This window comes from Erithacus rubecula, assembly GCF_903797595.1.
Source record: "Erithacus rubecula genome assembly, contig: SUPER_Z_unloc_1, whole genome shotgun sequence".
Classification (NCBI taxonomy): Eukaryota; Metazoa; Chordata; class Aves; order Passeriformes; family Muscicapidae; genus Erithacus; species Erithacus rubecula.
In genome coordinates this window covers 619,714-647,278 of record NW_027635590.1, presented here as the reverse complement: position 1 = coordinate 647,278, position 27,565 = coordinate 619,714, and the positions used below count along the sequence as shown (strand labels likewise).

At 45.0% G+C, this 27,565-nt stretch overlaps 1 protein-coding gene across 3 annotated transcripts; it reads left to right on the top strand.

Annotated features, from left to right (window-relative positions):
* Positions 1-1,823: 1,823 nt before the first annotated feature.
* SLC49A3 (solute carrier family 49 member 3) lies at positions 1,824-27,565 on the top strand. 3 transcript variants are annotated; one of them, XM_079330839.1, is made up of 10 exons: positions 1,825-2,427; positions 11,462-11,620; positions 12,462-12,681; positions 18,310-18,386; positions 18,504-18,641; positions 19,199-19,315; positions 20,867-21,019; positions 22,893-23,050; positions 24,082-24,194; positions 25,639-27,565. In XM_079330839.1, exons 1-10 carry the CDS (start codon positions 2,299-2,301, stop codon positions 25,791-25,793), a joined length of 1,419 nt encoding a protein of 472 aa, XP_079186965.1. In that variant the 5' UTR covers positions 1,825-2,298; the 3' UTR covers positions 25,794-27,565. The 3 variants fall into 3 exon arrangements, with proteins under 3 accessions (XP_079186967.1, XP_079186965.1, XP_079186966.1); XM_079330840.1 differs by lacking the exon at positions 25,639-27,565 and adding an exon at positions 24,676-25,628; XM_079330841.1 differs by lacking the exons at positions 24,082-24,194; positions 25,639-27,565 and adding an exon at positions 23,586-24,075 and having other exon boundaries at positions 1,824-2,427.

The window sequence follows — 27,565 nt, the reverse complement described above, 5'->3', positions numbered from 1 at the left end:
GAGCACCAGGAAAAAATGAGAAGATGCAGGGCAAACGAAGCCATTCTCCTTCAACACTAATCCTCTTGCTGTCCTGGTTGTGCTGCCAGAGAAATGGTGTCCCTGTTCATAGGGAATGTGGTATGGAGCAGAGGAATGAGCTTGCAAAGAGCTGCTCGAAGTACTCTTGCCTTTCTGCAGCCCCAGACCAGTCCTTACAGGGTACATAGAGCAAAGTAACATGTCTAGAAGGATAAGCGAAAAAAAAGTATTTCTGTTACTCCCAGGTGTGGGAGTAAATTATTCTGCTCCAAATATCAGAGCAGTTCTCTTCTGCTGCGTTGTCCTTTTCCCTTTCTGTGGCCCTGTTTGACACTGGATTTTTGATGTCTGCACCCAAATGGCAGAGCTCACGCAGAAAATATCTCCCTTATCATCAAGCTCCAGTTTGTTCTGGGACCCTATTTTAAAGCACAGCACGTTGTCTTGACATAAATAATACAGAAAGGGTCTAAATAGGGCAGACTTGATTCTGATCTGACCTACACATACATGTGATTTGAGCTTTTAAAGTATTTTACAAACAAAATTAATCAGTAAGGGAATTTCATATGGGATCTTGGTTTCTGACAGCATTGTTCAGACATCAATAGACATTTTAAGCAGAAAAATGAGTGAGCATGGTGATGTTCATGTACACAGAGTCTTAGTGAAGTTGATTCTCACACAGGGCTTGTCTGTCAGGAGACACCAGGAAGAAGAGGGAATGATCGTTCTCCAGGTGAGTACTGTGCTTTTCTGCTGTGCCACACACCTGGGCCTCCTAACATGTTAGTGTATGTTTCTCTGCACATGACAGCACTGCTGGGTCAGGAGGGCAGCTCACTTGTGCACACAACCCAGATAACTGCATGTCTTTCCAGAGCAGGGCAGAAGTTGCTGTGCATGAGCCTACAACACACAAACAGCTGTGCACATTTGTCAGCAGCTCACACACCAGGCAAACCACGTCAGGCACTTGTAGACAGAGGAACATGTCAATCGATAGAATTACCTTAATATTCCCACTTGCTATTACAAAATGTCAACTGCTATTACTAAATGTCAACTCCTAATTCCAGAAGAGAGAGAGAATAGAAGGCACAATCTATCAGTCAGTAAAGCTTGCTCACTAGCGCAAATAACCCATGCTTCTCTCTACCCTGAAACAACAGGCTTGGCATGGGCTAGAAATGATTTCCTCTTCCTCATTTTCCTCTCTCCACTCCCTACTCCTCTCTCACCGCAGAAAATTTCAGTTAAAATTGTTCATGAGAGAATACTGGCATGCAGTTTAACCCTCCTTACTCACTTTTCCAAATACGCTCAAAGCATTAGACATAAAGCCCTCCTAACAGTAAGTGACCTCAGCCTCTTACTGAGAGGGTGGTAGGGTCATACCAGGCTGTGGTGAGAAATGGCACAAGGAATTCAAAGACCTGAGCAAGAGGTGACACTGTTATATTTTGGAGCCATTTCTGAAATCTAGAGCCTGTCAGCTCAGTACTACTGAGGTGCCACCGTTGGTGTGTGGTGGGTGTATGAGGGTGATTACATCTCAGAGCTGACATAAAGACACCCAGGCACTACCGGTATTCATCCGACCTGAAGTCACAGGTCCTGTTTAGAACCGGTGGAGGCTTCTCCTTTGCACTCCTTTGCATTTTTTCCCTTGTGGAGTTTTTGAGGGTAGGAGGTAATATCCAGTGGCCTCTATAAGGGGGAAAGAAAATGCTGCTGTCTGCAGCAAAACCAGCCATAAAAATCCATAACCAAACGATATATCCTGTGGCTGATAGACCTCCGTGGATCTTACCATTCCCCCTTATTCTCCTCTAGTCCTTCTTCTACTCCAGTAAGCGATCACTCTCGGACAGGGCTGGTCCCTGCTCACGCCACCGCCAGCACCCCCAGCCGCGGCAGCAGCCGCTCGGGGTGCTGCCCGCAGGCGAGAGCTAACGGTGACTCCCACGGGAATGCGGAGCCCTCGGCGGGCAGTGGGGATGGTGGCGACGCTGATGTTTCTTTAACGAGCAGGAGAGGCATCTCCTCGGCCGGGCGGCCCCCTTTCGGCGCCCCCGAGCAGACCGATGCGGAGCAGCGCGGCGGTGCAGAGGCGGCTCGGCGGCGCAGGGCGGGCGCTCGGCCCGGCGCGGCTCCGCAGCCAGGGCGCCTCCGCAGCGCAGCCCCAGCCGGGCCGGGGCCGCCCCGGGGAGGCCGGGCAGGGCGGCGGGGCGGGGCCGGACGGGGCAGAGCCGAGCCGAGTCGCGCCGAGCCGCGATGGAGGGTGCCGAGGCGGCCAGCCTGCTGGGGGAGCGCAGCCCGGAGCCGCCGGGCCGCTTCAAGGCGTACCGGCGCCGGTGGTTCCTGCTGGCCGTCGTGTGCCTGCTGAACTGCTCCAACGCCATGGTGAGTGCGGCCGGCACTCCCCGCGGACAGCCGCTCCCGCAGCCGGCCTGGCGCCGGGACCTCCTCCGGGGTGGCGGGCAAGGGGAGCCCCGGGTGCCCGAGCAGCGGGCGGGGGGCGCAGGCAGGCAGGGCGCTGCCCTCCCCTGCCGCTCCCGTGCCGCAGGTCTGCAGAGCGGCTCTGCCTGCAGCCGCTGCTGCTGCTGCTGCTGCGGAGGGAGGAGGGCTGACATGGCTCGCCAGAGCCACAACCACCACCTTCTTCCTAGAAGCAGCCAGGCAGTCCTTAGGGCTCTGCCCCAGTGCCCTGTCTCAGATCCACCCCCTCATCCTTGGAGCACCGGGACTCGGTTGTACGCGCACAGTTCTGAGAAGCGTCAGCCTGGCCGTGCCTTATGGACGGAGTACGCGGCTTTTACTTTGGAACTTTATCGTTCTGTTATGACCTCGGCCTTCACGCTTTCCTTTCTGACCGGGGGAATGCGGGACACCGAGGGGTGGTGACCGGGGAAAGGGCAGGATGGGGCGGGAGGATGTGTGATCTCCAGGAGCACAGCAGGAAGTACCGTAGCGTCAAGTCAGACTGGGATGAAACAAACTGTGTCCTGGAGCACAGCAAAAGTTGCTGCCGAGTCCACTTCGTAAGCCATGGGAGACAGAGAGAGTATTCATTGTCTATGAGGGTCACATGTTCCTAGCCTAAGAATAGCAGAGCAATGTTGAAACGCCGTGGGAGAGGAACAGGAGTTAGCTCTGCCGCATTGCTGGCCTGTGACAGCAGATTTTTCTGGTCAGGAAAATAAGCAAGCTTCCTTTCAGAGTCTGTTGCATATACAGAACACTATAGGAGTAATTCTGCATTAAACAGATGGTTGTATAAACTTCTTTTTGCTTACTCTTACTTCCTTGTTCTGAGAGACTTGAAAAATTTGGATGCCAGATCATATCCCACCTATTGAACAGATTTAAATTAAGTTCGGTAGTTACAGAGATAAACCCATAAAGTTTCGCCTTATCAAGACTTAGTATATTAAAAAGAAGCCCAAATCTTTGCTCATCAAGTCATTGAGGACATTGTTGATAATTATCAGACTGATGTAGAATTATTCATGTTCTTGAGGATTATCATGCCGTGAATGCAGGCTGTCTGGCAGACAAGATCAGGTACTGCAACCTGCAAACATTTAAATGCTTTGAAGGAAGATTAGATATTCCGTGATGTAAGAGTGCTGGAGTAGGGAAATGGAAAAACATAGTGAGAATTTAGCTGTATATGAATAAAAAATTTAAAAAATGCAACTTCTCAATGGAAAATCAGTATATCCTTTAAGAGTGTAAAAAAGCACACTGCAGAAAAGCCCTGCTGTTTGCTTGCAGTTAAATTGGCACAGCAGAAGAACAGGAAATAAACCCAAACTCCTAGAAGTGACTGGTGACAGCATGGGTGAAGGAAACTGTACCAAGCCTTTTCCATGATGTCTTGTCAGATTTTGACTTTGCTGAAACCTTAAAAGTGAAAATAGTAGGTTTCTTAGACAGATCTTTTCAGTACCTCTGAAAGTATTACTATGTCCTCTGTGTTGCTGAAAACTTTGTAGCCCTGGAAGATTGGCCTGTTCTGTCTTCTTTATATTTTGACAGTTTCCTGACCACCACAGTATTATTTTCCATGGTGTGAACTTCGGCCAGAACTTTATGACTTCAAGACTGGGTGCCTAATAAATATCCTAGAGTGGAATTACTGTTTCTAAGCCATTGCAAAGATCTGGAATGACAACTATGCTGACATATAAAGTTGTATGCAAACATTTCCTAATGCCAAAGTTTCTCCTAAAAGTTCTTGATAAAAATCATGATAAAATGTTCAGAGTTGTTGAAAGTCCATGAAATCAAAGTAGTTGGTTGCCATTTAAAAGTTCCAGATGAAAATTAATTTACCTGTTCTATAGTGTGAAAAATTGCCCTGCAAGTTAAGATGTGTCAATTCCTGTGCAGATGTTGCATGCAATACTTTGTTCTGTGTACACCTGTGTCAGGCTGCAAATGCATATAGTAGGAACACATAACTTTTAAATTATCTGACTTGCACCTCATTTGTTGGACTAAGCTTCCAGAATGTTGCCTTGTGTTCCTCACTCTTGTCCATATACATTCAGTTTTCTATTAGTGGTCTTTGGGGGCACTAACAGTGGCAATCAGGAGTATTGAGTGGGGGAGACTTTCACTGTCATAAAGACAAGGTAGAAGCAACTGAAGGACAGCACATTTGGTAATGCAGCAGGGTCAGACTCAGAAAGGGGTATTTCGTAGTCTGGTTTAGAGTGTTATTGGGCAAAGGCAGACCAGACCATGTGGTGATTAAAGGGACTCTCTTCGCTATATCCTCCTGCTCCACTTCAGCATATGAAATCCTTTCATTAACTGGAGCAGAGTGGGGTTAACATGATATAGAAGCTTTTACACCAACAATAAATAGCCCTTACTTGTGCTTCTGCTACTGACCTGAGTTTAAAAGCCTCTGTCTCTCCCTGCTGTACGAAGTGGGTACTACCTTAGCAGGAATTTGTTCTCGTTTCCTAAATAGGGCTACTCTGGGAATTCCTATCTGACCATATAGTGTAAGAAACTCCTGCCTTTTTTTTTAAGAAGGCTGTAAGCAGATATCAGCATAACGTACTTGCTATACTTGCTGACTGAAGCTGTGGCCAGCGAGAATGTTCAGACCACAGCTAAGTTTAGATGATTTTTCCTCAGCTGTCCCTTGCAGCATGGCTGATGGGTGGGGGAATGACATAGATGACATAACTCTGCCTGTGTTTTCTCCCTGGATTTGTTTTGCCAAACTTATGCTGTGGTTTTTCATGTGATTTTTTTCATCTGAAGGCTTAAGGTTTAAGATTATTCATGGTGTACTTGCAGCTGCTTTAGCACATAGTTCATTTCTTTATTCCTCCTTCCTGTTGAAGGAAGTTGAACAGGTGAGAACTTTGTGTTTCATAGGATGGACTTTCTTTTGCCTTAGCAGTGCAGACACAGAAAAAGACAGAAGAATGAAACTAAGAGTTCTGTGTTCACCAGCATGACCAAGCTGGGGAGGAGCCAGGGAGCAGAGGGTTGGAGCTAACTCATGCTTGGCCAAGTGGCTCCTGACTCACCATCTGGAGGACTTACACCACCACTCAGTGTACTTGGGAGAGGAAGGAGAGCTGCACGAGTGGAGCCTGGCACGCTCCAGGGCAGGGTGCACACGCTCCTCACCCACACCTGTCTGCTCCAGCAGTGCCCCTGTAGATACGCGTGCGCACACAGCAGCTGCTCTGTATTTCTGCTACTTCTCCTGAGAGCTGTGGAGACTAAGAGACATCTTGGCAAGGATCTGGTGTTTTCTGAAGATCATGCCACTCTCCTAATGTCCTAGACTACTGTGTCAGCATGGGTGCCTTCAGCTGAGCCGTGGGGCTGTTTGTTTCCAAACTGTGTGGCCCTTTTGATCTTGAAGATGAGGACTCTGATGTAAAGGCTTCATCATCCAGTTTCAGGGGAGAAAGACAGCATCCATGTCACAGAAAGAGTTCTTACATCACCTTGTAAGCAGTGTTCAGGTGCATGAAAGAAGCTTGCTGGAGTTGGCAGAACTGCTGTAGGCAAAGCCCATGTGGGGACTAGAGAGGTGTGCTGGTGTCTGTTATGAAGCAGAAGTTCCCATTTTATGCAAGACAACCCTCTTGGTTTCCCGTTTTAAAACTGTACATAAAAGGTACTGCAGGGGCATTTCTAGAGTCTAGTCAGCTATACAGTATGCCAGCAAGTGAAAAGCACTCCATATATATATTTGCTGCCTGATATCACTACTGATATGGCAAAGTGGCCTGATTCCCACCCTGCCTGATTGCATATGTTTGCCTTTCTACAAATATTTTGCTTTCCACTTTTAGAATCTTGATTTGTTCATGAGGAAAGTAGGCACTGATTACCAGCTTGTCTTTTGTGAGGAGCATGTTTGGCACTGCTTCTGGCTGTGCTAGTTGTATGTGTGATGCATCAATGTATCATTGCTGCACTTTGAGCGCCAGAAGTCTCGCATCTGTCATACATGCTGCCTTCTACAGCTCACAACTGTTGCTTACCAAAGTAGATCCTGTATGGAGTCCTTCCTTCAGCCACCACCTTGTTACCATTGCAGACAAAGGGCTGGTATCTCACAGCCTACTGATAACCTCCTGCAGAAGTGAGAGGAAAGACAAACACTGGAATGAGTAGAGGGAAACCAGATCCTGCAACTGAAATAGGTCCTGGAGAATCTGTGCAGGAGTGGAAACAGTGAAGGCAATAGGGTGGATGAACTGAACCAGGAGAAGATGGAGCTATAGGGGGAATGAGTACAGGGGGAAAACAAAAGGAGTTAGGCCGATTCTGGGAGGAAGAGAGCATGATACATGTCTGAAAATCAGCTAAGGGTTTACAAGAGAATCAGAAAGGGCAACAGAAAGACTTACAAATGGGAGTCAGGATGAGAACAGCTGTAACCTGTTTTGATTACAGGAATGCCCATGCAGGCCTGCAGTTGTCAAGGATCATGATCATACAATCATAGAATGATGTGGGTTAGAAGGGACATTAAAGATCCCCCAGCTCCACCCCTATGCCATGAGCAGAGACACCTTCCACTGGACCAAGCTGCTCATTCAGCTTGACCTTGAACACCTCCAGACGTGGAGAGTCCATAACCTCTCTGTTCAACCTGTTCCAGTGCCTCACCAACCTTACAGTATATTTCCTAATATCTAATCTAAATCTACCCTCCCTTATTTTAAGGCAATTCCCCGTGGTTCTACCACTATATGCCTGTGAAAAGTCCCTCTCCATTTTCCTTTAATGAAGATTAAGTCTCGGTTAATGGAGAAGGGACCAAGCAGTCTCTGGGAGGTGCAGGGGAATTAATGTCAGCTACAAGAAGACTAAAGCAGAGGGCAAGCGAGCTGAAAGTGAAGCCAGTACCATTCCCAACATCCCAAGCATTAGAGTGTCAGAGCCCTGGCCCTGGTGCAAGCTTTATTGTTAAAGAAGATGTGGAGGGGGCTCTCCTGTAACTGAGGATGTGACTCTGGGTGGAAAACATTTCTCTTTTTTTCCTATTGTTAGGGCATGGCTCCCCAGTCAGCCAGCTGTGTGCAGTGGGAGTTACAGCTGCACTCCAGTGCAAGCTGGAACAGGCTTATGGATCATCAGAGGCCCTTCTGTCCTCTTCCTCAGCTGCTGAACACAAGTTTTTATAGTGAAAAATGTGTGCTGAGGTATGTCTTCCAGATCAAACTAGCACACACTGAAGCTTTTTCTGTCTTTAAACCTAGAAACCACATTGAGATTAACATCTTTCTAAGGCTTGAGCTCAGAAGAAGAGTGTAGGAACTAAAATTCCTGCCTTTGGAGAAGAAAAATAGTGTCTGTTATTATGCTGGCTGTTCCAACATTCTGCTAGGTGCATATCTGAAAGGAGGAAAAAGTTCATACCAAATGCTGAAGGAGCAAATACCATGATCTAAAACATCAGTGAAATAACCAATGGCATTGGATTGTACTACAGGAGGAGCTGTAATTTGAAAGCAACTAATGCAAAATCTGTGAGACAATGCTGGGGAAGTGAGTTTTGACAAGTGTCAGCAGATTGAGCTCACAAACTCATTGTGGCTTTTTGGCTTGCAAAGGCAAGAGTCCCTATGATTTAGTGGCTCTGCATGGGCCTCCATGTAAATCTCAACGTGCAATGGTCCAGAAAGTGAACTGCTGCTGACTTCCATCATCATCCACTCCAACTTGTGCCAAGTTAAGAATTTTGTCAAAGTTTGCCGGAAGGTTTTCATTAATTGTAGCACTGGCAGGGCTTTGAAGGGACTTAAGGTGTAGTAGTGAAAACTGCTTGTCAGCATCACAGCCAGGAATTGACATTGTGTAACAAGGGCTCATCTTGATGCCTTCTGTAGCTCACACTGGGGCTCTGGTTTTGTGTGGCCTCTCAGGCAGTGGAGCTGCATACAGCTTTACCATACCACAAGGATGTATTTCCACAAAGTGAAGCTTGTACAGGGACTGAAAATTGCAAGGACTGAACAGCCCTTCAAGGACAGAGGTGTCTCTCTGTTTCCCCTTCCTTTATCTGTCCCAGAAGCAATAAGCTTCTGGGGTCTGACATCCTATAACCCCACATGTTCTCTCTCTCCTTGTATCTGTCACTGTGATCTACAGTGGTAAGTTTTGATACAGGCCATTCAATTAAGACTTGGACTTGATGATCCCTGTGGGGCATTTCCAACTCAGAATATTCTGTCTTTCTGTGATTCTGTGGTTTAGGTGTGCCAAAGATGAAGACAATGGCCACTGGGGAGTGGTGGAGGGTGGAACCTCTCTCTGTCTCTATTCTGCATTTTAAGAACTTACAGGACTTTGACCTTACCAAGAGAGAGCTGCATCTTCTTTACCTGTTCTACCTGAGGGACCTTACCTCAGGGCAGCCCCTGTGTAAGTACCAGCCTTGGCAATGCAAAGATTCAGAAAAAAATATTGGATAAATGTTCCTGCTTCCAGCAGAAGAGCTTATTAACTACTATGGGTGGAGTTAGCATGACTGGGAAAAACAAAGCAGAAGGTAGTATACTGACTGTGTATTTCCCTGTGTAGGCAAAACTCCACAATGCTGCCTCTTTGTCACAATAGCATTTGGTGACCTCTTTAACTATAGTTTCATCTTGAGCTCTGTTGCCCAGTTCTGAATTTATTTGTTAGACAACACATGGTAAACAATGAAACATACTTTTTCTCTCCAGAGCTATAAATAAATACACTTATTTTGAGGGACAAGGTCAGTCTGGGAAAAGCTGCAACTTTCCACCCTCGTTGCTCTCATGTAGATATGCTAGGACTGGAGCTCTTGCTCAGAATGGGAATATGGGGCAGTACCTATGCTTGGTGTTCTGCAAGAAACAGTTTTACTAGATCTAATGGAATAGTGCCAGTGCTCGATCCTAGGTCACCTAGATGCAAACAGTCACTGAGCAGAAAATGCTGTGCCCTGGCTTGTAGCATCACTTTCCTAATGATGTAATGCATGGTTGAGCATGGTGTGAAAGAGGAGCAGGAGCGGTGGAAAATGTACCTGAAGCTGGCTTACAAAATGTATCATCTTTTTAATTACGCTGTTTCCTGGTGGAGTGTTTCATCACCACCCCCCCATACATGGAAAGCGTTGAGGAACCCAGAAGTGCTATTGCTGGAAATACACAGCTGGGATTTGTTTAGCTGCAGTTTATCATACTGTAAGCAAACTAATGCTCATGCCTTAGTAATACTAATCTAAACAGTTACATTAGCATTAAACTTTTAAACTCCTGTCCCAGCCTGATGGAAGTCTGGAAAGTGACCTGGATTAGCCTCCTTGTGGTTTAAGAGTAGAGTTTCCTTCAGCACCTAGCATGTTCATTCACCTGACTGCAGAAGCTGAGTAAGCACTAAATCCATCCCTTGCCAGAACTCTGATGATGTCACATAGGTGTGTCTGAGCCCAGAATGCTGATGTGAGCTTTGAACTGAATACAGGAGATAGAGCATGGCACCTCCTTTCGAAGAAGAAAGGACCGGTGTGAGGAGTCCTTGCAAGGCTGCTGAGATTATATTCAAAACTTCTCTTTTACTACCATTTACCCATTGTATCCCTGCTAGGTGAAAAGCCTAGCTAAAGAAAGATTTGCATATGGCTATTGTCATGCAGTGACTCTAGAGAGAAGAAAAGTCCATCTCCCCTTCTGTTTCTTTCTAATGTGGTAGTTTTTATGGTGCCTATCATGTAAGAAAAAAAACCCAAAAAAACAAAAAAACCCAAACCAACAAAAAAATCAGCAACACTGGAAATAACAAGTAACAGTTTTTAGGAGCACACCTTCCTCTGAGGTTACCCAAATCTTTTTCAGTTACACATGAATACCATATCTGATGCTGGCTGCAATTGCAGGCTGTGAAGAGGAAGTTTGTCATGACAGAGGGTAATACCTGGCAAGTGACCATGGTTGCAGTTCTTTTGTAGAAAGCTATAATGAAGTTTTCATTCACATTTCTGCAAACTCTATAACCTTGAGTATTCAGTAACAGCAAGATCATCTTCAAACAGTGAGGTAACCTGTAATTGACATTGAATGGTTAGGCCATTTGACAGGTTAGACCAGTCTTTTTTAAAAGCACAAGGATGCATCTTGGCAAAGAATCTACAGAAACATCCTCTAATTTGTATACCTCATTTTCTTACATGTGGATGTGATCTCAGAACCTGATTTTAGGATCAAGCCATTCTTGTCATTCCCATAATAAACTAGAAGCAGACAGGAACCATGAAATCAGTGTCTAAAAAAAGTCTAGGGAGCTAGCTTTGTTCAGATATAGCACTGGAAGAAAAACGTGAATAGTTATTGAAGAATCTGTTCTGTGTGTACCTCCATGTTATGTCTTCTAATACATTAAATAATACAATCTCTAGGTAATTTTCTAACTGTTGAGCATGTCTAGGAAGGTAGAGAATAATGTATCTCTTGGCTGACACATAATAAAGTTGTTCTTACAAGGCTACATCCAGGTGTTACTAATATAACTCCAAATACCAAGTTTCAAAGGATCTTGGCTGCCGGGAGTAGGTGGCAGATTCTATTTTGTTTATGCTAGCACAGAATGAGTCCATCTGGTTTCCATCGGGTAAGTAAGTGCATCAGGGCCAACGTGTTCAACATGGGGACAGAAAAATGTAATCTGACTTCTGCTTTTGCCAGCCTCCAGCATCAGTACTGGGATTGGGGATGAGGCAGTGAAATGTGTGAGGTGCTCTGGGCCAAGTAACTGCAGACACTAAGGGCTTGAACTTTTATTACCAACCTTAACATCACAATTTCAAGGAGAGACTAAGACAGCGAGCCTCCTCACAACTCAGTTTGAGGGGATGCTGAATTACTGTTCTGTTGGGGGTGTTCATGCTTACCCATTTTTGGTCTTTGTTTTGCAGCTGTGGCTGACGTTTGCTCCTGTGGCTGATAAGACAGCTGCTTACTTCCACATTTCCCTGGAGACAGTCAACTGGCTCTCAATGGTGTACCTCCTCATCTCGATCCCATTTGGCCTGGTGGCTACATGGGTCCTCGACAGCGTGGGGCTCCGCTGTGCTGTGAGTTGAAGTGTTCTGTTCCCCTGATGAAGTTCACCTAGAGGTAGCTGTGGATGCACAAAGCAGTAATGTAGATACTTTGAACAGGAGTCTTGCCAAATGCTGCAGAGAATTAGCACTTTGAAAGGTCCATCCTAGTTCAGTAACATCCCCTCTGGCAATGGTGGAGAGAGCAGTGGGAAAAATCAGAATAAATTTGTATGCTTGCCTTTCCCAGCTTTAGTTTTTGTTGTCTTAGCCAACTGACAGGGACAGATGCTGTAAGCTGACTCTGTGAAGAACTTCCTGTTATTGGGTCAGATTTGCTGCAGAAAAGTCTTAGCAGTAAAATTTTTTTCTCAGGACTAGTTTAAGGAATAGCAGGACAGAGTGCAAGCAAGAGACTCCTGTCAGGTCAGAGCTTGCGATTTCTACACAATCCCAGAATTGTGTTGTGCAACACAGCACTGAAACACTAGCATGCTAATAGAATAGAAGAACATTTGCAGGATCCATAAGCTGAATGATTCATCGCCATGATCTTTGGATTGTCACAGCAAAATATAGGTGATGGTGCAAACTTGACAAGGTGTAATTAGTGAACTTCAGATTTCTCATCAATGTGGCTCTTACATGGGGCTGAGACAGTCACCTTGCTCCCCAAGACACTCCCTAAGGAGGCGGGTTGGATCAGGAGCATCTTGCAGCAGCCCAGAGGGGTGGGGATGGTCTGCAGGCAGTGATTACTAATACCCAGTGTCTCCTGAAGTGCATTTGAGACCTTGCCCATGCTAATCGGTTGTATTAAGTTCTGCCCTTCAGGCTTCAGTATGCAAACCCTGTTTGTTTCTGCTCACTGCAGGTGGTGCTGAGTGCATGGCTAAACATGGTTGGTAGCGTCACCAGGATGTTCAGTGTTCTGAAGTTCCTGAGCTTGGGTTCCCAGAGTTACTGGTACCTGTTTATTGGACAATGCTTCTGTGCATTAGCACAGCCTCTTATCATCTTTTCACCAACAAAGCTGGCAGCACTATGGTTTCCAGACCACCAGAGAGCGACAGCAAATATGATTGCATCAATGTGTAAGTGATAGCTGCAAAGTAACACTGCTGCCTCACAGAACTTGCTAGCAATTTGATTGCCTTTCAGAGGCAGCAGGCAGAGGAAGTCCTTTGTATTACAGCCATTTGCCCTTGCAGATACAGCTCCACCCAAGAGTCTTGTAGTCATGTGCAACAAAACAGGTGAATAAGAAGTGGGTATAAGCCACGTCCAGGTGCAGTGCTCAGTATAAGCCATCCAGACTCCTAAACTTCTTCCTCTCTTCCAGGACCAGGTTGGCATCTTTGCCTAAATATCACATAGGTGGACAACAGCCCTTAATGTTACTAAGTCTTTAGTGGTCTTCATTTTGTAGTTTCTCAGGAAGGTGTCTTAAATTGCATTGTAGTGCCAATGGTCACAGTTGCCAAATTCTGTAACTGGGTAGAGGTGAGATAAGGCTGCTGTAGCAATTTTGCCCACCAGTTCGTCCAGTAGGAAGGCTGAGCACATATTCCTGATTGGTATGTTTGCACACACAGATAAAATATACTTGTCTGTCTGCACAAACATGTTGGGGATGCTAAATGGCAGGACTATCCATGCAGGAAGCACACCTGACTTGCTAAGTGCCTGGAAGCTGGGCAACTGGAGGAGAGGCATCAGATAAGCTTGCTTTAATCACATTCCTCTCTTGATTCCTCTGGGCACAAAGAGACAGGATACTCCACTTGATAGACCTGTTTTCTCCCTTCATGTGACATTTTACCTAGCAGCCAGAGAAATCTCTTCCTCTTTTCTCCACGGACTTGAGAGGTTCTCCAGAAACTGGGCTGGTTTACTGGCTTCAGCTGTGAAGTCTCATAGTACCTTCATGTGTGTGGCAGCCCCATCTGTTTTTCCCTCAAAACAGCCGGTAGCTGCCTTCCCTCTCCATTGCCTCAAGCCATCAGGAAGGGTTAGGCATGGGGAAAGAAGAGCACCCCTATGCAGCTTTTCCAACACTACTGCCAGATTAGAGCACAGGCACTGTTGTTTAGCAAGAAGGAATCTGTGATGTCAGAATGAATAAATTATTTTTGCACTGCTTTTCCTAGAATAGGGTGGATATGATGACTCACCTGGTTTTCCAGTGCTGAGACAGACTTCACCTCCCCTGCTGGAGAAGGAGCTCTGTTGTCAGTGTGGCATGATACCAAGGAACTGCTGGGTACGGACTGCAGCCTGCAAACAAAGTACTCTTTTTAAGTGAGAGAGCAGCCAGAGAAGTTAAAGAGGCATTTTGTTTATGCAGCATCCTCAGTCTTTACAGATCCAAATGAATCTAACCATGGTGAAGAACAAACCTGAAGAGCAAGGAACGGTGGAATCCCAAGACCTAAAGCTTTCAGTGTCTGGCATGTTGGGAGTCAGAGTGCAGACTGAATGGGCTGTGATTGTTGTCTGCTGCAACACCTGCATGTTGCTCTATGGAAGATTTCCATTAATAATGCCTGGTTACATCCATAGTGTCTGCTGTACAATATCAGAATCTCATTTCAAGGACATTTAAATATTGTCTGGAAGGACCATCTACCGCAGCCCCAGTCATTTAATCCAGTGGTTAATTAGCTCATGGCAAATGTCAACATCCAGATATTCTTTATGCCCCATGTATTGTCTTGTCGCATCTCTCTATCAGGTAGTTATGGATAGAATCAGCTCTTCTTTTCTTTGTCTTGAAAGACTGAATGGCTCCCACCCAGCCACTTTACAGCAAAATTTCCCTTTGCTTCTTCCCACTTGTCTCCATTCTTACTGTTGCTGATGTGAGCTTTTTGTGTCATCTTGCTCCAATTTATCAGTTCCCACTTTCTGTGTAATTAATGCTGAGCAGCACCCAGCGTTCCAGCACTGTCAGTATCAGTACTACTTACAGAAACTGGTTCTGCAGCCTCCTGCTGTTAATGCCCATGGGTAGGCTCCCTGGGCTTTTGTGACAAATGTGAACCTTACACCCAGGATCCTGCTGAGCAGCTGAAATTGCTATGACTCAGCTGTCATAATGATTAATGACTCAGCTCCTGAGTGTTTGTTCTACTCTTCACTTGTAGAGACTTACTCAGAGAGAAGCAGTGCAGGGCCAAGAACTCATTCCTGGGTGAAGATTCTCCTGTGTCAGAAGTAGAAGGAAGAGTAGAGAAGTTGTCTGAAGTGACCTCTGCTTCATCCATAGTAGTCTTCATTGACTGAGGTCTGTTGGGTTGTCATTTTCTGCATCCTGAAGAGTTTCAGTGCATTAGCATCATTGACCACAAAACACACAGCCCCACTGCAGAATACTGCAAGCTACTCCACCAGGACCCCTGGATCATAATGTATAGTTGATTAATTCAGTGACCACCTTTCTATTTATAATCCAGGCCATGTAATAGCTCTTCCCAGCAGAAGAAGGCAACTGAAACCATGTGATTACTCAGGTGGTCTCAGTCCTTTCAAGTTTAGCTCAGGGCTCACCTATATCTTTCCAGCCCTCATCTACACTTTCTGGAACTGGTTCAGCATGTTGATAGTTCATGGAAACAGCTGATTAGTTTACAGGCAGTCCTCTACAATGTCCAGTTGCATTTTATCCCAACAGAGAAGAAGTAATCCATCTCCTTGGAAACTGCTGTTTACACATACTTAGAAGCAAGTAATATTTCACCAACATCATATAGTACTTTCCCAAGCACAGAATAGAAATGCTGCAGTTGTGTGCTATAGCTTCAGCATCAGGGGTGGAACGCAGCTCTTGGGATCATCTTGTCCAACCCCCTGCTTAACCAGGGTTGTCTAGACCAGGTTGCCCAGGTTTATGTTGAGTCAAGTTTTGATTATCTCCAGGGATGGAGATGTACCAGTTATCTGAGCATCTTGTTTCAATGCTGGACAGCTACCACAGTAAAGCAGTTTATATTCAGGTAGAGTTTCCTGTGTAATGCTTTGTACATCACTGAGTGAAATCTGGTTCCATCTTTATAATTGCTGAACAGTGTTCTTTTGTCCAGGCTAACCACTGTTAGCTGTCCCAGCCTCCTTAGGTATGAGATGTTTTAGACTTTTAATCATGTCTTTGGCCCTTGACTGGACTTGCTCCATGAACTTGGTACCTTGTATTGAGGAGCCCAGGATTTGACTTGGCATTCTGTATGTTTCTCACCAGGGCTTCACAGAGGAGGAGGGTCATGATCTTCCACCTGCTTGTCCTGATACAGCCCACCATGCTGTTGGACACCTTTCTGCAAGGATGCATTGCTGATTTACAGTCAACTTGCGATCTACCAGGACCCCTACATCCTTCCCTGCAAAACTGTTTTCCAGCAGCTTCTCCAGGCTGATCAGTCCCAGCTCTCTTAGTGTCACCTCACATGACAGAAGCTCCAGTCCTCCAATCATCTTTTCTATTTTCTGGACCAGTAAATTCATGTTTCCCTCACTGGGAACCTGAGAACTGCTCACAGATCTCTAGATGTGGGCTTGCTAGTGCTGAGTGGAGGGTAAGGACCAGCTCCCACTGACAACAGTGCCTAATGCTGAGTCCAGGATTGTAGTGGTTTGCTTGTTTTCTTTATCAGAAGGCTGTTTTACTGGCTCATAGTCAAGTTAGTGTCCATGAGGACACCCTACCCACTCCTTCTCTGGTCCTTCTCTGCAGAGCTGCTTTCCAGTTGGTGAGTCTCAAAGGGGTACTGGTGGATGAGTTATTGTTCTTCCCCAGTGCAGTATATTATATTTCCTTTAGTCAAACTTCACAAGGTTCCCCTCTGCCTTTTCTCCAATCTGTTGCAGTGCCTCTGAGTGACAGCATGGTCATCTCTTCTGCAAGTCACTCCTCCCAGTGTCACATCATCTGCAAACTAGCTGTGGGTGCACTTTGTCCTATCATCCAGGTAAACTGTATGGTTCCAGTGTCAACCCCTGGGCTGCATCAGTGATGATGGGTATCCAGCTGGTCTTCATGTCAGTGATGACAATCCTCTGGGCCCAGCCATTCAGCTGGATTTCAGTTCATCTCACTGTTTACTTGTCTAGACAGTATACTTCATCAGCTTTTCTGCAAGGTTGTTATGGAGACAGTGTCAACTGCTCTTTCCTCATCCACCCAGCAGTCATTTCATTGTGCAAAAGCTATCAGATTAGTTAAGCATTTTTCCTTTTCACCTTGTCATCCTTCATGTGCCTGGAAATGGTGGCAAAGTAAGACTGAGGCCTGAAGTTCCCTGGATTCTCCTTCTTGTTCTTCTTGAAGATGAGAGTGATGTTTGCTCTCTTTCAGTCCTCAGGAGTCTCTTGGAATTGCTGTGGCCTTTTAAAGATAACCAGAAATAGCCTTGCAATGGAAACAATCTGAAGTGTCCTATCAGTCCTATGGCTGGCTTATTTAATGTTCTCCAACCTAGTCTTTCTCCAGTGAGGGTAAATCTTCATTACTTCAAACATCACCTCTGGTCTCAAAGCTGAAGGTCAGTCTTACCAATCATGGAAGAGGTGAAGAAGACATTGAATACCTTGATGGTTTTTGTGTCCTTTTATCACTGAGTCTCCTGCCCCATCCAGCAGCAGTTCAAGGATGCCTTTCCCATTGCCCTTCACCAGACTCATCAGGCTGGCTTTGCCTTTCTTAACTCCATCCCTCCTCACTAGTAGAAAAGCAGCTTTACTTGTATGACTATTTGAAAAATGTTGTCTTAACATTAAAAAAATTGTCACCTGCAATTTTGTATATTCCCAAGTGCAGTCTCAGGAATGCTGCTTCACACACTGTTCATCTCCAGCCCCATAATAATGCAACTGCCTCCTGTACAAATTCTGCAAGATTCTCTGCTGACGTGTAATTTTTGTAGCTGATAGCAAAGATCAACTTGTATACCTGTCTGGCCTTTGCAAAGGAAGTATAAAGGCTTGAAAGGCCTCAGGAATGACCAAGTGTCACTTTAGAGTGCTGTTCATGGTATTTTGCAGAGAAAAGTAATGGCATCCTGGTAACCCTCATAAAGAGCATTGCCAGCAGCTTGAGGGAGGTCGCCTGTCCACATCTGAAGTGCTGTGTTTGATTGCAGATTCCTGTATATAAGAAGGACATGGACATATTTAGTGTAAATGCAGTTAAGCAACTAAGACAATTAAGGGAAAGGAGCATCTGTCATGGCAGCAGAGACTAAGAGCACTGTGGCTGTTCCCCCTTGAGCAGGAGAATCCTCTACACAATGTATACATGCCTAATGGCATAGAGGAATACAGAAGGAAAAACACTTCTGTAACTCCTGCTATGTAACACCAGAACAGATGACATGGATTTGCCCATTTAAATGTTGTCTTTTCAATTTGACCTTTACTAAGACAGCCTTGTGAGAGTGAAGACATCAAAGTCCATAGTTGAAAAATAGTTTACAGGAGTTAGAAGTTGAAGAGAGATGGTTTTATAGAATGGATTTCATGGGGGTGAAACAACAGATGTGGCAGCAGTAAGACCACACAGTGAGCTTCTCCTAATGTTCCCCTCCTGGTTCTCCCTTTATATGCCTTGTTTAGTCCATGTTCATTATAGTGCTGCACAATGCAGCTGTGGCACTGACAGGCAATAGGGGTGGATACATGATTCCGACTGCTTGCATGAAAAAAAATGTTTCTCTTCTATTTCCTTCCAGCCAATCCCTTGGGCATTCTTATAGCAAACTTATTGTCGCCTGCACTAGTTCCTGAAGGAATGCACATTCCATTGATGGTAAATGAAAACTGCTTTAATCAGTCAGCTGGGCTGATTTGGGTCCAGCTGATTTATTTGGTTGGAGGTAGTGGAGCTGGCAAGACTGGTAACTTGTCTTGTCCTTCTGTTGTGTAGCTGGGTATTTATGCTGTCCCAGCAGTAACAGCCTGTGCTCTAGCAACTCTGGGGATTCACGAGAAGGTCCCGCCAACGCCTCCGTCAGCCAGTGCCACTAACTCCAACTCACAGCCTTTCTTCACAGGGCTCAAAATGGTAAGTGTTACAGCATAGGGACTGCCATGGGGAGTAAGGGATGCAGCCCTGCAAGACAGTGATACACTGAACCATCTGCTTACGAAGCAGACTCTGAATGCCACTCCTCCAAACCTGCTATGGAAAGCCCCTTAAAGGAGATCAGGATCCCTTCCTTCCTCAGGGAGTGGAAGCTGCTCACAGCAAAGTTGCAAGAGATGCTATCTGACCATTCAACTGTGGGCTGGCAGATAGCTCAAACAGGCAGACTTGGGCTTATCCAAGAGGAGCACACAACCCGAGTATTCTGAACAGATGCAGTAACAGGTAGGATAGCACATGGCAAAGAAAAGGAAGAATCTGAGCACTCAAGAGTTCCGTCCTCCCTCCAGGGTCCCCGTTGTAACTTGTCCTCTGGATGAACTGACAGGAAAAGGCCATACTTTTGCCAATGGTCATGGGGTTACCTTGTCAATATTTTCAACTGAGGAGTCAGAGCCACTGACCCTCAAGTCTGCTGCAACAGCCTTGTCTTTTTCCTCCTCTATTTATTTATATGAACTTCTATTTTTTTTAAGCTCCTGAGAAACAAGCCATACATAATCCTGGCAGTGTGTTTTGGAGGAGGAATTGGGATGTTCACCTGTTTTTCAGCTTTGCTAGAACAGATCCTTTGTGAAAAGGGGTATTCAAATGTGAGTATTTTTCCTTTTCTCCCCATTGTCCACATTTTCTATGATATAATCAAATTGATTTTCCCTCATAAAGGACTGAGAGCAAAATGAAGACAACTGAATATGCTGCACTCTCATATCTCATTTGCTCATGTTATCTAATATAGATTAAGCAGTAGATTAATCCAGATCACAATCAAACTCTTAGTATAATAGATGACCTGCATTTTCATTATTGCCTGTGGCCAGCTCCCATTTGCAAATGAAAATTTTTTTAGGAAAAAAGAATGTTGTGATTTTCCTAAGCCGCTCCAGAGCATTGCTATCTATGTAGCCTTCTGTCAGCTACTCCAGAGTAGAATGGGGCCCAGGCAGGTCCTGAAAGGAAGCTGAATACCAGCTGATGCAAACACCTTTTTCTCTTTGCAAAGTTTTCATGAAGACAGGGCAGCAGAAGAGGTCAGTGGTACTGTGACAGCTGTTTCTTCATCCTCTCATCACCAGCAGGTGCTGCTTTCACAGTTCAGCACAGTATGTGCACAGCTGGTTCCTGCTGCTCTCTCCCTCCTGCTTATTAGCAGGAGTTCAGGTGAACCTGAGTTCAGGTGTTTCTTCTCAGCAGACTGCACTTCAGTCCTGGTGTTTGTATTGCCATGGAGGTCCTCTTATAACATCCCTCCAGCTTTGTGTATGCACATTTACATGTCTGGTCTCTGTCCACCCCCTCTTCTGCTCCCAGATCTGATATCTGGCTCAGGGCTCCATAGCCAGATCACATTTTGCACACTCCATTGGCTTTCGACTGAAAACCTCTTAAACTTTGCAGCCTTGCTTTCTGTCATGTTGTCTCTGTATGACTGGCTTGTCCTGGCCCTTTAGCCCAGAGAAGATATTCCACATAACCTTTCCTTCCAATGCCCTTGGGGATCCTGAAGATGTTTTTTCAAATTTTTTAAAAGCTTCTCTGCTTTCAGGATTGCAGTCTTCATTTGAATTCTTATAGAGCTGAAGAAGTGCTACAAGCAAAGGGCAATCACTGCAGGCAACAGAGCATGTACCCTCTCCTAGCCATTGCTTACTGCCTCTCTAATTAGACTTTGACATAGCCGGTGTCTCCTCTAACATACTTTAGGTATGCCAGTGCAGGTTCCTGGTAAGAAAAGGATCAGAAGGATAATTACAGACATCAGCAGGTCCCAAGGCAGTTGAGTCTGTTGCCACCAGTGTGGACAAAGCACCTGATTGCCCCTGGAAGAGGCCGGTGGCTCCAGGCTGGAATATTTAATGCCAGGGAACTGCTGTTGCTCTGCATCCAGCTCCATGACAGGTGTACAGAGACTTGTCACCCTTTTCTTGTGCTGTCACCCTGCTGTCCCCACACACTTGTAGAAGTACCTGGACTCTGTCATTTGATACTCAGAGCCCTATGAAGGCCTCAGCTACTGCGGTGGGCAAGGAAGCTTTTCCTACCTCAGTTAAGTGTCCCACTGGTAGCTGGCAGATGGGTCAGTGACGTTAAAACCTCTTTCCTAACTGCTCTAGTTTCTCATTATTTGTTCTTCTGCCCTCCAGGATTTTGCTGGCCTGAATGGTGCACTGTTCACAGTCTGTGGTTTGTTGGGTGCTTTCCTGCTAGGCATGTATGTTGACCGGACAAGGAAGTTCATAGAGTCCACCAAGATTAGTTTCTGTCTGAGTGCACTTGCCAGCATCATGTTCGCAGTGGTGAGTTCTCCCTTGCATTGTGCCATTCCCATGTGCTTATTTCTGTTGCCATCTGATAAAGCATCAACTTAAACCAAGGTCGTTTGATGTCATAGTGTTTATTAAGCCCTGTGTTATGATTTGGGATTATCTCTTTGGGCTAGGAATGTTTCAAAGAAAAACCCTTTACTGAGGATATGACAGTCAGTGGAGCCTGAGACAGACTGATTTAGGGTATAGAAAAATAGGCATAATTTGACTTCCCTATATTGGATCACCATGTTTGCTTACTGACTCCAAATACCATTCTTAAAAAAAAACCCAAAAAACAAAAAACAAAAACAAAAAAAACAAAAAAAACAAAACCACCAAAAAATCAACCAAACAAACAAAAAAACAAACAAAAGGGAATTGCTAGGTATTTGCATCACCAAAATGAACAAGAATGTCATGTTTTTTCAACACCTGCTCTTAACAGTGGTGAGTGTCAGGGTTGTAACATTAGTGAAAAGAACCTAGTTATATTCTAGTTCTGAAGTACCTCCTTGAGGGGGACAAAAGAGGCAGAAGAGGAGAACACTTGAATTCAGGCAGGAGAGGAATGCACAACCTGGAGACTTTGCACCCACGGGGTCAGGGTACAAATACTGCACACAAGCACAGCCATTGCCAATGGGAGTCATCACACAGCAGGAATCTGAGGAATCTGATCATGACACACAGCATTGCAGAGGACCCAGAATGGCGCAGGTTTCTGCTTTCCTAGCAGTCTTATGCTGTGTGTTTCTCTTCTGTGACAAAAAATCCAGACTTTCTGTAGAGGGTGATCACACCTTCCCCGGGCCAAGACCCCAGAGATGGTAGCTCCATTTGGAAGAGACAGACAAATGCAATGCTTTTGTCAATGTAGGACAAGGTGCCTAAAGCACACCTTGCATTCTCCCTTTTCATGTTCTGGCATTTGTTTTGAGGATGATCTGAATACAAATCAGCTTGCCTGGACTCAGGTAAAGCAGTGAGTAGGCCAGAGGCTGTGTTAGGAGCAGCAAGCAAACCTGTTCCTCCTTCCCTTCCCTCCTCACCTTCATCCCATACAGATGAACTGTTAGTTCAAAGTAGTAGATCAAAAATCACTAATTCAAATCCATTTGATCCATTTGTGCTTTGAACTCAGATTCCACACACAGAGTCTTCCTTGACTTAACCAGTTTAGCTGGGCCAGGTTTGCTGCCATTCCAGGACAGACACCTCCTGTTCCTCTGTGGGAATTCATTGCATGGTCAAGGAATGAGGTACCAGCAGCATAGTACTTCACCTTTAGTAACACTAGTTGGACAAGGTCATGCTCTTTCCTCCAGAGTTAGGGACAAGGCTCTTCTAGGCACTAAACTTATCTCCAGGTTTTGTAAATATTTCAGGTGGTTTTTTGTTTGCTTTTTTGCTTGGGTCTTTTGATGTTAAAATCCCTGTGTTATGAACACGTTTCTGATTTTCCTTATCACTGAGCTGCAGCAATCCAGAATTCTCACAAGTAACCTAATGCAAACATCATTTCCAAAATGTTACTTTGCTTTGGGACAAAGGTGTGTGTTTCACTTTGCCCTAGAGATATGTTGAACGTACTCCTGGTAAGTTACAGACCAGCTAAATTACTGTGGTACATCCACATCAATGCTCTTCAGGTAATTCTGCTGATCCTCTCCTTACTTCATTTCAACAGATAGCTCTCAATTTCGTAGCCTTTTGTTGATTCTAGAGGGTTGAAAGTAAAATTTATTTCAGGAAAAGGTAGGGACTATACTAGTGAGTCACCCCCTAGGTTAAAGATTCAGAGACTTTCTGCACAACAATGCTGACATTGAGACTTTGGTGTTGGTTTTTTTTTTGCCTGCAGATTTCTCGGTTCAGACATCAGGCCATCATGTTGGCCATCACAAGTTCTCTCTTTGGTTTCTTTGGTTTTGCCATCTACCCCATTGCCATGGAGCTGGCTGTAGAGTGCTCCTACCCTGTAGGAGAGGGCACATCTACAGGCCTGATTTTCGTTGCAAGGTAAGAAGGCAGATTAACTCCAATTGACAGATGAGCTTGGGTTCCAAGACTCATACACACACAGGGGTGTGGGTACAGATAGAGAAGAGCATAGATATTAGTGCTTGCCATCCTGCTGAATGTCTCTGATGTCTGCACATGTCCCTGGGGGAGCTGGCTGGATGGACCATAGAGTTGAAGAGCTAAATGTTTTAGAAGAGGGAGAACCATGTGGAAGAGGTGCAAGAAAAGCAAGAAGGAAGAAGTTCTCCCTTAGTTAGCACAAATCATGATTTAACCACGCCCACCATCACCTGATTTTGAAGCAGATGGGGGCTGCATGCCTGAGAGAGGCAGCCATTCCCACAACACTACAGGAATGAGTCAGTTCCCTGTGCTTTGTTGAGGAAGATGGGGCTCATCTGTCCCTGAGAGACAGTGACCGTCCTCCCAGTTACCAATTTACCTATCTAGGCCTGGCTCTGGACTTCAGCAGGAATCACTTGCTGGAGCTCTAAGAACTGACAAGTGATCTGATGCCATGTATTTGTGTCAGGTGGAGGTGCAGCAGCAAGAAACATCAGGGAAGGCATCAGACACTGCCTTTGAAGGTTGTTGTCTCTCACTGGTTGTGGACTTAGTGACTGCTGCCAGCCAGCTGTGATTGAGGAGGAAGCTGAAGCCATAGCCTTTTTTGCATCCTCAGTCCTGCAGTGAGAAGTGTTTCCAAGTCTCTGCCCAGTGAATATGGCTCAGCTTTTTGGCAGATGTAGTTCAACACCTGCTCACCTTCAGAGGGAGTATATAGTGATCCTGCCACACTGGCCCTGTGCCTGGAGTTGACCTGGACACCCTGTGCACCAGAACCAGATAACCAAATACCTGGGCCAGAGGAATCCAGCAGTAGCTTACTCTGCTAGAACAACCGTGCTCCAGAAAGAGGCATCATTCTCTTCCAGCTGGGGAAAGTGACCTTGTCTGCAGCACTGGTACCTCTGGCAGGTAACACAACTGCATGTTATGTAGTAACTTAATGTAACTTCTCCCCACAGCCAGATTGAGGGTGTGATTTTAATGATTCTTCTACAAGCTCTCACCGTCCGTGTTTCTGAGGATCCATTCTCCACCTGTGCCCTTGACCAGGATGGAGCCCTGGACTGGACAAGTAAGTATGTCCTTGAGAAATTATGCTGGACACTCGGTTGTACCCCATGTATTCCCCCATGTATTCTCCTCCAGGTCTCAGCGTGAGGAACCCTGCAAGTCTGATTCTTATTGCAGCATATCTTCTAACCCCTTTTCCTAACTTGATGATGCATTCCTTGCTACTCCTGCTAAACTGATTCTGCAAAACTCACATGGAAAGAACTCTTAAGGTGCCATGAATGCCACTGATGGCTCTGGGTTAGAATTTTTCTTGTAGTCATCCTGCAGACTTGAGTTTCATAGAGCTAGAAAGAAGATGTTCTGAGGGGAAGACAGTGTCCATGTAGCATAACCAGCTGGTTTTCATATCAGAGGCCAAAGTTACAAATGCTTTGACTGAAAGCTACATCCCTTTCTTCTACACACACAGCTTCCTGTGTTTGTGACATACTTGTACAGCTTTTATTCTGACTTATTCCAAATTCCCCTTCCTTTCCTAGATTGTCAGAAGAGACAGCAACTGAGATGAACAGGAGCACATAAGTGTTTTCAGTGCAGGCTGAACCCTAGTCTTGATCTCTCAACTGGTTTGTGTTTATATAATGCTGACATCTGGGGACACCATAAGCAAAGGCTGACCATCACCTATTAAATATATCCTGCTTGGCTGAGCAGAAACTCTCCAAAATAAGGTCTACTAGCTGTAAGGGATCAAGGCTTCATAATAGCTGTCCCCAAAAAGCAATTTGACTGCTTCATGTCTGAAAGCCTGCAATTTGCCTTTTAATCAGATCAGAGCTGGATCTTGGGATTAGGTACCCATTCCTACTCCTTTTGTGGTCTGATACATACAGGAAAACCTGTGGAGAAAGGGATGAAGATGTTCATTTGGGACACTGGCAAAATTAGAACTGCTTCCAGGCTTTCTTGCATAACTCCTAGATATACTTTTTCTTTCCCTTCAGAAAAGATTATTTAAACACAAATTTGTTGTTAATAAAAGTTCATGTTTAGTGAATTTTTCTACACTTTGCTCTCAGATGATACAACAAGAAGTACTTCCTGTGAGGACCTGTTCCCTTGTGGAGCCCAAGTGATTTGATTAAATCTTTTTTGTAATGTTTTTCATCACCCCCAAAAACATAAATGTGTATGTTTACAGAGAAACACAGACTCCTGCAAATACAATGTGTGCAATGGTGTGAGACCTCCAACTTGAGGGGTCATGCAGGACACAGTGTTTTGGAAGCCTTCCACATTTTACCTAAATACTCTTCCTATGCCTGTGTTAGGTAAAGCAAGATCTGTCTGTTAGCAAACTGGTAATGTCCCACTGTGCTCTGCACCCTGTCCTCAGGGGTATCCCTTGGGAGGAGGTTAGACAAGATGTGTTGTTTTGACCTGTATACTTCTGCATCAATGTGGACGTCTGGATTTGCTGCCTAAAAGTGTATCTCTCACAGCTTCAGTACTGGTGCTGGCTGGCCTCTGCAGTGGAATGGCTTGCTTCTACGTCATCTTCTTCCACACTGACTACAAGCGGCTCCATGCTGAGATAATCAGTGCTGATTTGGCCAAGGCAGAAGATGCAGCAACAGCACATGTTCCTGAATCCTAAACAGGGCTAAAAGGGGATGCCAAGAATCAAGGACTCAGAGGACCAATCCTGAGCTGGTACACTGAGATATCTGTGTCATATTGCACAAAAAGCAAGGACTAGAGAAATAGCACCTTTGCTGTGCATCTCTCAGTCGTCTGTTTTTTTGGGGGATCTGGGCTGTTAGGAATGGCTGTCCTGCCAGGAAGGTCAAGGTGGCAATGGACAATTATGCACTAGAATTTTTTATGCACTACGAACTAGAGTTTTTGGCTGACTTGATTCAAGCTAAAGAAATGTCACAGTGGAGGGTAGCACTGTATTTCAGCCATTTTTAAATTTTCATGTACGTGGATCAAGGGTGAAGGTTTCAGAGAGATGTAAGCTGTGCCGGTAGTGGAAAACTTTTATTTAGGGACTGTGGTACGCATAACCACTCATGTTGGAGCTAATTGTGCCTTTTAGCTAAAGGGCAGTAGAACCTAGAGCATCCTTTCATTCCAGTGGGGATATGTATGTATGTGATCTGTAAATACAAGTCTGTTACAGTGAGTCACTTTGTCTTCTACAAGAAAAGAAAAGCCTTGCCTGAAGTGCTGTCTATAAAGAAAATATCAGTAAGCAGCAAAAGTTAAATACAGCAGCATTTCCTACCCCTCTGATTCCTTGCTAAATGCTGAGACATCAAGGATTAGCTTATTTTACTTAGGATTCTGTTTCTTCACCTCTCTTGCAAATTCAGTGGTTTAAGTTTTCTACAAGAAGATGAACCTGCTGGTTTAGTCTTAGACCAATGTGATGCTCTCCTATAGAGCATCACTCTTTGGGCAATGACATCGTAGTGTCATTGGTGGAAGCTGGCAGAAGAACTGACAAAGGTGACACTTTAGTGTCGGGACTTGTCATAAGTTTCTTCAAGTCATAGGGGCTTTGGGGAGGAGACCAAGTAAGAAACAATGTCAACAAACACCTTCCATGATTCATCTCTGCAACTGACATCTGTTCTTTAGTGTTAGATGAGGGGGAAGGTGGCACAAAAGATCCCATTTGGAGTTTAGTTACACTGACAGTTACAATGGATACAACTAGATTTTTCATTTTATAGTACTTCCACAGCAGTGTAATGCCTTGCTTTGGAGTTCAGGTCTAGGTGTGCTACATGAGAAATTCTTACTTTATAACACTAATGTGGTAAAAAAAACATTAGATGGTTGGGATTTTGTGATGCTTCCTGGTATATGTATTTCAAGGGAATCTGAGTGCTTGCTGATAAAGGGACCTTGAGGCAAATTGAACCTGTGACTGGCTTTATTCGGTCCAGCTAAAAGATGATCCCAATGCCAAGAACACACTGTCCCTGAGGAACACTGTACAAAGGAGCTCTCTCAATGCCTGAATTCTCTTCCCCATTAGAAACTAGAAGGCTCTCCCTTTGTAAAACACCTGTTTGTATCCTTCTAAGGAGCCTGTGCATTCCCACAGCTCCAGCCTTGCCATCACTTGTAAACACTGAGGTTTGTCAAAAGGAGAAGGAAAGAAGTCTGAAACCAAAGTGAAACAAGATTGTTTAAACCCATCAGAGGAATGAGATTAGCTGTCTTTTGCAAAACTAGCTGCAAAACTAGCTAGTTCTGCAGCTCTGGAACTAACACACCAAACAGATTAATGCCAAACTTACCTGCCACTTCTGAATTTCACTGTACTGGGAAGCAGCAAGCACTTGATACTTTATAATTTTATAAATTTACAGATGTTTATGTTTCTTAATAAAGGGTGGTTTAAGAAAAGATTAA

Excerpts from the sequence above, each read along its gene's own strand:
- SLC49A3 (XM_079330839.1), top strand. The coding sequence starts at position 2,299 with ATGGAGGGTGCCGAGGCGGCCAGCCTGCTGGGGGAGCGCAGCCCGGAG. Across the intron at positions 11,621-12,461 it reads GCGTGGGGCTCCGCTGTGCT|GTGGTGCTGAGTGCATGGCT; the intron begins GTGAGTTGAAGT and ends TGCTCACTGCAG. Across the intron at positions 21,020-22,892 it reads CCAGCATCATGTTCGCAGTG|ATTTCTCGGTTCAGACATCA; the intron begins GTGAGTTCTCCC and ends TTTTGCCTGCAG.